The sequence below is a fragment of the Meles meles genome, chromosome 3 (assembly GCF_922984935.1).
Source record: "Meles meles chromosome 3, mMelMel3.1 paternal haplotype, whole genome shotgun sequence".
NCBI lineage: Eukaryota > Metazoa > Chordata > Mammalia > Carnivora > Mustelidae > Meles > Meles meles.
Genome location: NC_060068.1, coordinates 172,452,687 through 172,466,707, shown reverse-complemented (window position 1 = coordinate 172,466,707; position 14,021 = coordinate 172,452,687). Strand labels below are relative to the sequence as shown.

The 14,021-nt window shown below is 47.8% G+C and overlaps 1 protein-coding gene across 1 annotated transcript in view; it reads right to left on the bottom strand.

The window, feature by feature from the left end:
* Positions 1 to 14,021, bottom strand: part of ANKH (ANKH inorganic pyrophosphate transport regulator) — a 129,633-nt gene that overhangs the window by 49,085 nt on the left and 66,527 nt on the right. Inside the window, exon 2 of the mRNA XM_045999444.1 lies at positions 4,124 to 4,340. Coding sequence (XP_045855400.1) covers positions 4,124 to 4,340 — 217 coding nt within the window. The remainder of the gene's footprint in view (positions 1 to 4,123; positions 4,341 to 14,021) is intronic.

Genomic DNA, 14,021 nt, shown 5'->3' with positions numbered 1-14,021 from the left:
GCCCTGGGCCCATCAGGGTGACCGACTCTTTCCAGAATGAGTGGTTCTCAGGCTTGCTCACCTAGTAGTTACCCGCGCCTGTTGCAAAATACCTCGAAATATTAATATTAATCAAGGCAAGCCTATACACCTCTTTTCCTCTGGGAACTGTGGGGAAAGCCTTCTTCTGATTCTAGTAAGAGAATAATATGTGCATTTTTAAGAGGTGATTTGAGAACCTTTATTCTCATTCAAATTCCCATGTTCCCATGCTTAAAAGTCTTTTTTTTTTAAAAGTCCTTTTTTTTTTTAACGATTTTATTTATTTATTTGACAGATAGAGATCACAAGCACGCAGAGAGGCAGGCAGAGACAGAGAGGAGAAGAAAGCAGGCTCCCTGCTGAGCAGAGAGCCCGATGTGGGGCTCCATCCCAGAACCCTGAGATCATGACCTGAGCCGAAGGCAGAGGCTTAACGCACTGAGCCACCCAGGCGCCCCCCGATGCTTAAAAGTCTTAAAAGTACTCCTGTGACGCTGGTGGCAGGTATTAAGGAGGGCACGTATTGCATGGAGCACTGGGTGTGGTGCATAAACAATGAATCTTGGAACACTAAAAATAAAAATTAAATTTAAAAAAATAATAAGGAGGGGCATCTGGGTGGCTCAGTGGGTTAAGCCTCTGCCTTTGACTCAGGTCATGATCTCAGGGTCCCCGGATCGAGACCCACATTGGGCTCTCTGCTCAGCAGGGAGCCTGTTTCCCCCTCTCTCTGCCTGCCTCTCTGCCTATTTGTGATCTCTGTCTGTCAAGTAAATAAATAAAATCTTTAAAAAAAATAATAAGAAAAAAAATACTACTGATTATGCACGGGTTTCTCTGTTTACTACTAGGCTTTTCACAAAGGCAGGTAACCTGACCCCCGTGTTTCTAATGAATCATTTCAAAAGTGTGTGTGCTTGTATGGCTGATATTTAAATCACTTCCACACTTAGGGTCAAACGATTTTCATGCATAAGGCACTGTGCCAGCGAACCCGGCTGTCAAGAGGCTGGGTACTGGCAGGGGGGCGGGGACACGGACATAGGACACCCCTCTAAATGTCCCCATTGTGCCACCATTATCCGGAAGATACAGGTGTGGGAAGGACAAGCGCCGCCTTGGAAATATATCGTAAATCCACGCATACGGTAAGTACAGTGTATGCGAGATTTTAACACAAGAACGTAAATGCGATCTCACTGGTGTGGAGTCTCTGTGGAGTGGGTATTTTGTAACAACTTACTGCATGATATCTTGCTTCTCTCTAGAGAATGTGTCTTCTTTGTATCTGAATTCCTGGGATCTGCCCACTGTTTGCCACACAGTCGGTGTTCAATATATACTGATTAACCAAGTGCATGAATCCATCATCCCCAAAGAAGTGACTGGGATAGGCCGATTGCAGAATGTCCCCGATTCTTCTCTCCTCCTTATATCCCTTCTCTGCAATATTTCATCGGTCCTCTGATGCAAAGCTGGAGTGTGTTTCCCTACCGCCTTGAACCTGTGCTGGCCTGGAATTTGTCTTGGTCAGTCACGCACAGTCACGTAGTGATGGAGGCCACTTCCAGCTCTTGGCCTCATAAGGCCTTGTGGGCCTCTATCTTCTCACTCGGGGCATTGCCATAGCTGTTCACAGAAGCTCAGGCTGGTGGAAGAGAGCCTAGCTGTCCCAGCAGAGGCCATCTGGTCCAGCCCCTGCTGGCTGATGGCCCCCCAATGAGCCCCGCCTCCTGACTCTCAGCAGAGCACAAAGGCATGAGTATAGTGAGTCCAAAAGAACCGGCTAGCCAGCCCCCGGTCTGGTGAGCAAGAATAAATGCTGTGTTTTGAGTCACTGAGGATTGGGGGGTTTGTTACGGAGCGATACATTTTGAGACTATACTGAAACTGTCCTTGTCTAGCACCCTTGTTAGTTTCAGTGATACCAACTTGTACCCTTTCCAGGATGGGTCTATAACCCGTGAATAATGGAAAAGTTGTTGGAGATGGGAAGACTGACAAATGGACCCACTCTAGAAGTTACTGGAAGAACATCGGAACTTCCTCCCCTAAGCTGTGCTGACTGCCCAGGCTGCTCTGGAACACGGAACAGGCCTTACAGGTCATTTGAGAATCAACTGTGTAGACCAAGAAAACAGCCACAGCCGTGGTTTCTCCATCTGTGTGAATTAGGTGCACAGGTAATACTAACTTCATGCAGGTGCAATTTACCTGGACCCAAATTAACCAAGTACACGGTCAGCAGGGTTTCCTCTTTTATAGATTAATTAAGAGGGGGATGTGAGAGCACGCCTACATCCTGACCACTGGCCTAAATTGAAGGTTTGGTCTTGGCAAACCCCATGCCCTGCAATTTAAAAAAGTGGTGTCTCACGGATGAGCCCATAACAGCAGTAGTGACCACAATTTAGCTAAAATGAGACACTTATTGGCAGCTGCCCAACAAAGACCAAGAACCAAAAGCCAGAATTACTCCCAAGGCTCCTGCAGTTTGGATACCGAGAGCCAGGCTCTGGTGCACAGGGAACAGACACAAACTTTTGGATTGGTAGATCTTCTAGAATTCCGAGAGTCTGCTCAGAACAACAGCTAAATCCATCCGGGATGTAGAACCATTTTGATTCACACGTAAGATTTTATAATTCTCTTTTTAAAATGGAAAATTTTAGACTGAACTTGAAAAATGATGCCGATTTTCATCGCGATGACCACATGTTCCTCACTCCAGTTTCAATGACACAGGACGCTCAGCTTTGTTCTTCTGTGATGACTGACGCCTAGTAATCAGCTATTAGTCCCAAAGCCTTATTCAACTATGACTAAAACAGGGAATGTGAGGCTTATTTAAGAAATCCAAATAAAGAGTGACAGCAAAAGGGAACGAATTTACCCATTTCGACATAAATTTATCTAGACCTACTCATTCCACGTCTGGAATTTTCTCCAAGGCATGTACCATCTTTGAAAGTGGCTCAGATCCAAACTAGCTGCAGAACGTTTCTTCAAAGCACATCCACAGTTAGTATTCAGGGCGTGAGTTGAAGGAAGAAGAGCGTCTCCTCTCAACCCCAGGCCCTGAAGCTTTGAGCCCAAATTAAATGATCAATATCAACACTGTGGCTGAAAATCTGGCCTGTGAATAGCATCCTCTCACGGTTTTACACTGTTCTCAGCATAAAAGCTTGTGCTACATTTGAGAGGAAAACCAAAAGGGTCTCATGGCGTTTACTTTTAGATTCGAGGTCATGTGAGCAACCATTAGCTGCCATCTGAATACACCATTAATGGTCTGGGTTCATTTCCCGCCTCCTCTATTCACCACTGACACTCATGAAGCTCATACAGCTGGCACCGTTTGGAAGGTACACAACGGATTTATGAGGTGTTATTTCACGGGTTTTACGCAACTGGGCCCAATAGATGTGACACTCAATTTTCATGCCCGGTAAGCTGAGCTGTTCTAAAGCCAAGGAGCTCTGAAGTCGGGCTCTTAGAGTTTTATTGCCCCCCCAGGAGGTAGGAGAAGCAGGACCAAGGCTCCAGAGGAAATCCTTTCCCAAGGTCTTGGTCCATCTCTCTGCGGGTCACTGTACGTACGATACAGCTTTCTTATTTTTTCATGGAAAGAATGTTATGCCATAGTATTTAGTCTCATCTTTGGATAAAACAGACTAGCGAGCCCCTAAAATAAGTTAACTTTAATATATACAACAATCTGTTTTATTTATTTACTACATAAAACGATCATTTGTTCTCACTGCTGATAAGCATCAATCTTAATAAAAACCATTCTGTTTTTATTTTTGAGTCTGTGTCATAATGCGTGCCTCCAGGAAGCCCGGGCCATTTTGTTGACCTTCTTGAAGTCACTTCTTCTCCAACACAGGGCTTGGGAGTCAACCGTCGAGCTTCCCAGAGAAAACACGTTTTCTCCTGCGCTAGGAGCACAAACCCCATTCCTTTCATCCCTTGAAATTTTCATGTCAAATGCTTTAATAATTACCGAAGCAATCACTTATCACAATAAACGCATTCGAACGGACAGAAAGGCACAAGAAAGGAGCGAGCTAGCACGTCACGCGGGCGGCAGCTGCCTTACCTATCAGGGTGTGAAAGACAGCAGCAATGGCACCGGCCACCACCATGCACAGGACGGCTTTGGTCCTGTCTCGCTTGCTGTTCACAAACACCAGCCCCACATTTTTGAAGTCACTCATGGGACCCGTGAAGAACTTCATGAGGGAGTACGCCAGCCCGTAGCTGGCCAGCATTTCCACTGCGTCCTCCTTGACAGCAGCGATGCCTCGGTTCAAGGCCTGTGGAGGGGGAAAGACAGGCCACAAACAGCATTAGAAAGGTCGTCCATCTCCAGGGACTCACGCCTCCAAGATAAAAACTCAGCACACAGGTTTCTATAGAAACACTAAGCAGCTTATAGGGTAAAGCTCACTATAATTTGATAAAAGTTATTAGTTTTCATTTTCATCCATATTAGCTTCAGTTCGAAGTAGCTTCTTGAAGGGTAGACACCGGCCCGTTGGGGTTATAGTATTAGAGGAAAAACCCAGCAAGTATTTTATGTTAATACCAGAAAATAATTCTAGGCAGTTGTGGTTAAAAGTTTAACATGTTAAATTTTATTTGTGGGCTGAATTTCTATAATAGCAACAGGCATTCTGGAAATGAGTCAGATGCTTCGTGTGGAGTGGGCGTTGTTTTTCTTTAAGGAAGGGGCGTGTGTGCACATGCATGTGTGTGTGTGCATGTGCAAATACATGGGAGCATGCACCGATAACTTGAAATACCACGTGTGTGCTACATCGGTACCCTTCACAGCACAGAGCGGAAGCTATGAAAAAAGCATTGAAGGAATATATTGTATAATTGAAGGATGCTATCTGCCCGATTCTTACTGTATTTTAACTTTCAATGTTAGGACATCACCTGTTCTTTAGCAACAGGAAACTGATCAAGGAGGAGAGCCGGCTTTCTATGTAGGCATAGACTTTTAGAAACAGGATGTCATGGAAGCACGGACAGTGAGCTTGGATCACCCAGACAATTATTTCAAAGAGGCATCCATTTCCAAGGAAACGATCATGAATAAACCCACGGCCAGCCACACGACTTGATAAAGAGCCAGGCTACCTTCCGCACCACTAAGGCTCCTTTGTTTTCGAGATCTTAGTTGATTTCATAATTGGCCATTTGGCGCCACTTGTCTCTTTCCCAAGAGCTTTAAATTCTTGCTCTTATGTCTTAAATTCACCAATAAAGAGTAAGTCTGTGAAACTCTGGGTCCGCACCCTTGACTCCAGTAAAAGCAGGATCCCAGGTCTGTGCGGGTGTGTGCATGCTCTCCCTCCCCGCACTCCATGTCACTGACATAGCCCAGGTGTCCTGTGCAGCTTCCGGGCCTTGCAAGTCATAAACCTTTCTTTTTCCAAAGTTTCCTGATGGCTGCTGTTGAAGGGTGTCCTGCAATCACAGTAAGATCTACAAGGGTCATCCCAGTAGTAACACTGATTTTGAAAGGGGGACATGTCCGAGGGAGGCTCACTGGGGCCCATGTGAGGGTCCTAAGGCATTAGAAGCCATGGTATTATTATCGATAGGCTGAGATCAGAACAAAACAATAGACTTTATTTTTTAGAGCTGCAAAATGGAGCAGAATGTTAAAGTTGCTATACCCTCTCTGCCCCAACACATACAACTTTCTCCACTATCAACATCCCATGCCAGCGTGGTACATTCCTACAGTCCATGAGCCGACAGTCATGCATCTTTATCACTCAAAGCCCACAGTCTGCTTTCTCTCTTGGGTTGTACATTCTAGAGGTTTTGACAAATATATAATGACAATGTATCCATCATTATATAGTTGAACATTCCATGCAAAGCACTGTTAGCAAAAAAAAAAAAAAATGTATAGCAAAATACCAATGTGTAAGATGGTTTTAGAAAAACCTAGAAGAGGGGCGCCTGGGTGGCTCAGTGGATTAAGCCGCTGCCTTCGGCTTGGGTCATGATCTCGGGGTCTTGGGATCGAGCCCCGCATCGGGCTCTCTGCTCCGCAGGGGGCCTGCTTCCTCCTCTCTCTCTGCCTGCCTCTCTGCCTACTTGTGATCTCTCTGTCAAATAAATAAATAAAATCTTAAAAAAAAAAAAAAAAGAAAAAAGAAAAAAAAGAAAAACCTAGAAGAAAATTATCTCATAGCTGTAGGAATTTAGTTTCATTCTTCTGACAAAGTTGGTATATTATAAGCTAGTTTTTGATAGTTATTTCCACTTGTATGTCTAGTCCTCTTCTCCTTTTTTCCCCAATAATACCTTAAAAATTTCCCAAAGAACCTTCTTAGCCTTTGTGGTGCATACCTGCCATGGTCCCTTCCTTAGAAAAAATTTTCCTTCTAGCAAAGCTGATCTAATAGTTGAACCCCCTAAAGCAAAATAAAAACCAAGAAGCTCCTTGATAATAAATCCCGTGTTCAATGGGCACCTCTACTCAGAGAGTAGAGGTGTCAAAACATATCACTGGATAATCTTCCAAACTAATTTTTTTGGACCTCACGCAGCGGATGCTGTTGGTGTCCCACGCAGACCCTCTACGGGGCACCATTCCCCAGGTGCCAGGCGGGAGTTGGCCACTAATGTCTCACAGCTGCTTCCTCCTCAGGGAAATTTGTCCCCAGCCACTTTGGGTTGGTTAAGCCACACCTGAGCCCCAGGACGCACACAGCCAGGGGCTGGACGACACAGGGGTATAGAAGATCAGCTCCCTGCCTCAGGGTCGGGCTGCTCTGGTACAAGCCACACTCCAGAGCTCCCTGGGGGACCAGGAGGAAGCCAGTCTCCATGGGAGACCAGATCCTCGCTTAACTTCTCCCCAACCACCCAACTCTCCCCTCTCCCTGCAACACTTCACTCGCCCGGAAATTCCCCAACACGGGTTCCACTTCCAGAGACCCCAGCTTAGGACAACGTCTAAGTGCGTTTCTCGCAGACACTGAGATCAGTGTATGGCTTGGTCTTTTTCCTCCTGTCCTTCCCCAACATCTGTGACCGCAATGGTTTAGTTTTTTATCCAAAACATGTGTTGAAACTTAAGTGATAGCTATTACTTAGTATAGGGTGAAAAGGCATACAGGAGGGCACCTAAATAATGTAGGATTAGACTCTTTGCATGTCTTGTTGGCAAAATATTACTCTTGGCTAAGAAGACATCTGCCCTGTCTGGGACACTGCTGCAATGCTTTCTTGTTCCACCAACAGGTCCCTGATGGAGTCCTAAAGGCAGGGCTGAAGCAGGTGAGAGGCGGGAGGGGGGTTAGGTGGGGGGAGTTTCCGGGAATGACGGCTCCGTCAGCAGGACTGAGTGTGAACGCTCCACTTAGCTCAACAATTACGGTAATTTGAGGAAAGTGCACAGGATTTAACCGCACGCAGACTTGAGGGGACGTGCCCCCATCACTTAACTACTGAGTGGTGTCGGCCAACGTGCTCGTTCTCACTGAAATAACCGGCTGATCTCAGATGGCTGTAGTGTACAGGGAACCAGCGACCGGCCTGGAGGAGGCACTTCAAAGCAAGGATTTGCGTCTGTTTTGTTTACCCCTCTGTACCGGCCACCTCACCACCTCAGAAACACTCAAATATTTGTTGAAGGAATGAAGTATTTTCTACTAGGAACTGTTAAAAAGTTGCATTCTGATTCTAAGATGTTATTACTTGTCATATATACCGCTGATTAAATGTTTTAATGACCACATTAAATGTACACAGGGGATGGAAAACATTCTAATTTCAAGTAACATTAAAAGGCAAGGAAAGAAGAACTTCACAATTGAGGGCATGTGCTATATTAATATTATTAGGCTTTTTATTATTCTCACTTATATTAAATATTTCCCTCAGTTTGTCCACTTCTTTATTTCCTGATTTTCTATTGGTCCCCCAATAGATTTGGTCCCCCAATAATAATTTGGTCCCCCAATAATAAGTTATGTGTAGCCCATCAATCATCTCGTGGAGTTTCTTTCCACACTTTTGGACTTGGCTGTTCTTCCCCCCATCCACAAGTAAACCATCAATATAGTTGATGGTTTCATTTGCACACTTAACTTTTAATCCTCCTGGAATTTGAGATAGGGCTCAAAATTCATTTTCTAAAGAAATAGTTTATTTCTTCAAAACTGATCTGAATGAAATAATCCCATTATTTGGGATGCTTTCTTTTCAGTAATTCATCCTTCCAGAACCTTCCATTGCCCACTGTTAGTTTCCTCTGTCTGTCTCAACTTGCTTCCCTATTCCTCATCACAGCGTGCTCATTACCTGACATTATATCCACTCTTCACTTTTTGTCCTACTGTCTCTCTTCTCCATTTGAACGTAAGCTCCAGGGCACACAGAATTTTGGTTCACCATATGTCCCCAGACGTGCAACGTGAGGGGATCCCACACTGGTAAGTGTGTGAAAGAAGGAAGTCCCACATCCACAAGCATTATAAACACTCACAGCGACTGGTACTAAAGAAACCGAATACGCTCATGAACCGGGACTCCTTGGAGAAGCTCGCTCTGATGGACTAGACGAGGAAAGCCCTCCAAGGATGGGGCAGTTGAGCTAACAGTGGAGCTGGGACCCCAAGAACAAGAATGAACCGGTTGGATGAAGGGCTGTCAGAAGGCGGAGGGCTACGATGGGAGGGCTTGCTTAGGCCAAGTAGAGGCCAGCAGGAGAGTGTGTATGCGTATGTGTGTGTGTATGGGGGGGGCGGTGCATAAAGTGAGTTTGGAAAGGCAGGCAATGCTGAGATCGCTCCAGGTCATGGTCAAGGGTACGTGTTCTGTTCTAAGAGCAGCAGGTCTTGGCTCTAAGAGCGAGGGTCTGAGCAGAGGTGGGCAGAGGCTCACGCTGGCGGTGGGGATGAGGGTGGGCAGAAGCACTGTTAAGGGCCTGTGGTAATCCAGGGAAGAGAGGAGATGGCTCGTGCCAGGACGGGATAGTGGAGACGGGGAGAAGGTGACTGATTTGAGAGCTTTCTGGAGATAAAACAAACAGACATGGTGATGCACCACCTGGCGGGCCTGTGGACAAGGGAGGAATCGAAGCTGACTGTTGAGTTTTCTGGGTTTGAGCCACCGCTCAAATGATCCAACTGTTTCCTGAGCTGAAGACACTGGGAGAGGGAGGAAGACGTGGGGGAGAAAACGCGAGCGCGCCATCTCGGTGTCCCCCGTTGGGTCTGAGATGCCCCTTAGGATTCCGAATGGAGGAATCAGGTTAGATGGTTGGCTTGGTGAGTCTGGAGTCCAGGAGAGACGTCTGGGCAGGGGACATACATTTGGAGCCCATCAGCGTCTGGATAGTATTTAAAGGCAGGAGACTGAATGAGATAATCCAGACAGGATACAGATAGAAAGGGGTCCAAGAGTCAGTCCTGTGTCTCTCTAGAAATAAATTTAAACCCATTCAGGAGGTGGCAAGCTCTCTCGGTGACACAGGCCTTGTAACTCTGCTGCGGCTCAGCATGAATGAGCTCGCTGGTACCGTTCTTGGCTGTGGCACTCCCGAGCACTGCTGCGTCTCCAGCCAAAGAACTGTGTGTTCCAGGCAGAACAGCTCGCTGCCACAGCGGGGAGAGAGGCACAGCGATGGGCTGGAAGTTTAGCTAAAGTAGTGAGCGAGAGTCTTTGGAATGAATTAGGCTTGGAGTCAGAATTCCGTCCTAACTATAGAGGTTCACCTGCTATTTAAAGGCAAGTTTCCAAATGTGCATGAACTTTCCACAGTAAAGACACTTTAGATCAGAGCATTGAAGTATTCCAACCATTGTGAATGCGAAGCCGCCTTCAATCACAGCCCGGTTGTGGTCCCTGATGGCATGGCTCGGGCCCCTCCTCACACTTCAGATCAGTGCTCCCTACGCTGGGGACGCTTGACAACATGGGATGTCTGATTTACAAATACGTCTGCGACCAGAAGGTATTCAGTGGGTCCTACCTGTCTTAGTCTCCCCCAGGGTCTGCCAGGTTCATGGTGCTCTGTTGCCTGATTTTTTTTTCTTCCCAGAAAGTTATCAAAGCTACAGGATATTAAAAAAGTAAAAAGCAAAAACAGAACAAAATAAAACAACCCCCAGGGAAATGGCTAACAAATCCCACATGTGATCTCCTGGATATGAACAGTCTTAGATCCTTAAACCCTACAAGAGATGAAGTCGGGCTCTGGAGACCAGCAACATCTCCATAGTGCAGACTGAGATTCTCAGGCCAAGGGTCACCAAGTCACCCTGATCCTCCAGTCATTTCCTGGCAGTGTCCTGGCAAGCTCTCCCTGCTAGCTGGGAGGACCGCTGTCTCCCTTAGGGAGCAGGTGCCGGAGGACTGGTGCACAGCTGCCTCCCTTCGGGGAGATGAGAGGCCCTCTCTGTTTCTCCCACTCTATCTCTTGAAGCTTCATTCGACTTGTCTCTCTCTTGACTTCTTTCTCCTTGGCTCCTTCTGTCTGTCCTTCCTTATGAAGCCCTGCATTTCAAGGTCACCACTTAAACCACACCCGTGTCAATACCCACAGCTTACTACGTGCAAACCTCTGACCCCAGATTCATCTAGTTATTTACCTCTTCCCCTCTTTGTGTTTACAGGCTTCCACTTGGGCTCTGAGGGCAGCTGGAACCAGGCTCACGGCATGGACAGCTGGCTTCTATCCTGCCCGCCTCCACCCACTGACCAGCTCTTTGCTGCCCCGCCAACCTCCATCTTTCCCTTTTCCTTCTCTGCATCTCTGTCCTGCCTCATTCCCTCTGACTCAGCAGATAACTTCCCCTCTTGCTTCACCTGGAATATGGAATCCATCAGAATTGAAATCTGGGGGGTGCCTGGGTGGCTCAGTTGGTTAAATGTCCGACTCTTGATTTTGGCTCAGTCATGATCTCAGGGTCCTGGGATGGAGCCCCATGTTCGGCTCCACGCTCAGCACAGAAGTCTGCTGGTCCATCTGCCTCTGTTCCTCCCCCTACTAACACACTCTCTCTAATAAACCCATAAATAAAAATCTAAAAGAAAAAAAAAGAAATAAAATCTCTTGTTGCTTCTCTCCCTAAAACAAACCTCGACAAAACACATCTGCCCAAACCCTTCCTTACCACCTCTGTCCTGTTGCAACGGAAAGGCCGGTCTGACCAGGGTGTTGACCTGGGGTCCGCATTTATGTCCCTCTGACCTTGACAGGAGCCCCCGTCCTCCTCTCTGGCTGGTCCCATCCTTGCTACATGACTGGCTCTTTCCCATCAACACTTACAGACACACTGGTGCTTCCATCTTAAAAATAACCCTTCTCTTGACTCCTCGCTTCTTCTAGTTCCCACGTTCTTTCTCGCCTTCTTTCATAGTTCTCTGAAGTGCTACCTTCTTTCACTATTTTTGCATTTGCTCGGCCCATGGACTCCTCAGCCTGTGGGAACAGCAGCTGCCCGAGGGCAGGAGTCTCACCTGCATCCCACGTCAACCCATAGCCAACCCATAACGGCAGGTTAGAGGCACCCCGAGCCCTGGCTTCTGCCTTCCTCCCCCTCCCCCCACGGGCTCTTCCTGCTTAAGCAAATGAGCCCTTTTCTGTTCTCACCTTCCCGACCCCCCTCAGCGGATCTAACCCCGTTGGCTACTCCCTCTTGGAAACGCTTTCCCCCCGCCTTGGCTTCGGTGGCATCGAGGTTTCCAGGTTTTCTTCCCATCTCTCCCCTTCAGCTTTTCTCCTGATGCTTTATCTTCCGAGGGCTCCTAAATATTGGTGTTCCCAGGGCTCTGCCTGCATGCTCTCCTGTTCCCACTCTCGCTCAGTGATCCCACCCTCTGCCACAAACCTCTGGTGCTTTCTGTCTGCTCAGAATTCTCCGATCCATCGCTCCAGACTTCTTAGACTTCTCTTCAGCTCCAAACCCACACGTCTCCGCTCAGTGTCGCACTGAGGCCTGGCCCACTGCGCTTCCAAAACCGAGTTCACCATCCACAGACTAGGTGGGCCTCCCCGCGGCCCCTCCCCTGGGGCCTCCCCTTGAATGCAAGTGACCAGGGTTCCCACCCAGGAGGTCGAGGAGTGAGCTCGCTGGATGCCTTTTACCCCGCACTCCCACAGATCTCTTGGTCCCATCACGTTTTCCCCAGTCACTCTAGCATCTGTCCAGTTCTCTCTAGTCTCGCTGCCATGCCTGGGGTCAGGTCACTGATGGACTTCATGTCCCCAGGCCATCCTCTGACTCTCCACATTGCGGTCAGATCACAAAAATCCAAATGACTAAAAAAACACCCAATGTGCTTCAGGGCGGCACCATGTTCACAGACCATGGTCTCCACAAACCGTGCTCTAAGGGTCTGTGAGCGTGGCTGGCACATGGTTCGTCAGCATCCAATCGATATCTGGGCCATGAGTGAACAGGTACAAAAGCCGTTCGTGAGCTGACCGTGCCCGGCACTGCCTCTTGCATTGTGTGCTTTGTGAAGCCTAAACGGACCACAGTTTTCCAGATATACCATCCCCTCTCTCATCCAAGAGCCTTTTGCTTACGCTTTCTTCTCTGCACAGAATCACCTCTACCCCAGTCCCGCCCAGGCACCTGGTCAACGCATCATCAGCTGAGGGGCCGTGTTCTCTGGGAGCCGTCCTGGAGCCTACCCGCAGCTCCTTGCCCCGCAGCCGCCTGCATGGACCCGGGACCCCCTCGCGGCACCCAACGCCGTGTCCTGGGCTTGCCTGTTCACTCGACCCCACGTCTCAGCAGACAACCTGAGGCAGGGTCGGGTTTACTTCTGGCCACTTCCCCACATCCATTCGGCACGCCTCCCGCGTCACTGAAAATCAGTCTCTGAATAAACACGTGTTACTTGTACATACAGCGTGCATGGGGTCGTTCATGAACAAAACCCTCCAGCTGCAGGTTTGGGTTTCCGGGTAAATAAAGCTATTTTTGGTAGAACTTATGTATGTAAAGTAAATATGCAAACTGATGGCAGGGGCGCTGTACATATTCTTGTCGTTCTGGTATTCTCTCAGGAGACAGGCAAGGATTTCCGTTGTCACCTCTGTCACGCCTCACTGGGCACCCAGCAGGTACTGCACGACGGCGCGCTGCTTACCTACCGACACACAGACATCAGCAGAAAGCGAGCGACACTGTGCCCCGCGACTAGCCTCTTAAGTGTAAAGCCTTAAGCAAAGATGGTTTTACTGGTTCCCTTCCTTCCCATCCTGTGGATGTCAACTGGGATGGAGGACAGACTTCTATAGGGTCAAATCCTGTAACAGAAGTCAGCTGCCATGAGAAGAAAATCAGAAGCCGAAGAGCAAAGAACCTTCTTTGCCCGCACCCCGGACAAGCTGAGAAGCCTGCCGAGAGCTGGTGTGCCCCCCACATGACCGGGGTAGTCATCTCCAGACTGTGAAAGACGAGAGCTTGTAGGGGCAACAAGGCACCGAGAGAGGAGGCCACAGAGGTCAAGAAGTGCCAAGGGCTGATCTGGGAACTGACGTTCACGGGGAACGGGTCAAAACACGATCATACTGCTCCTAAAGAAACAGCTTTTCACCAAAGTCTTCCAGAAAAAGGTGTTGAGTCAGAAGCTGGTATTATTCCCTGAAATAGGAAGAGATTAGTATATGAAACACCGAAATTCTTTTTTTTTTTTCTTTTAGGAAGATGAATACTTCCTTCAGTGCCTCATCCTGGATTAGGAAAGCGAATCCAACACTGGCCTCGGTAACAATTCTTCTTGCTAGACTAATCTTGTTGATAAAAGACTGTTCCTCTGTCTACAGCTTCAGTGATCCTGTTATACCTTTCATGACATGAAGCAAACTCGCTCTTGTTACAAAAGATGCAGTTTAAAAAATCTCTCTCAAACCCAGGGTTCTCTGAACATGGCAGTTTGTCAAAGTGTGGAGCGTTCAGAAGGACACGTGTGGGCAAAGCTACCTGTAGGGAAGTGTCGTGGATAGT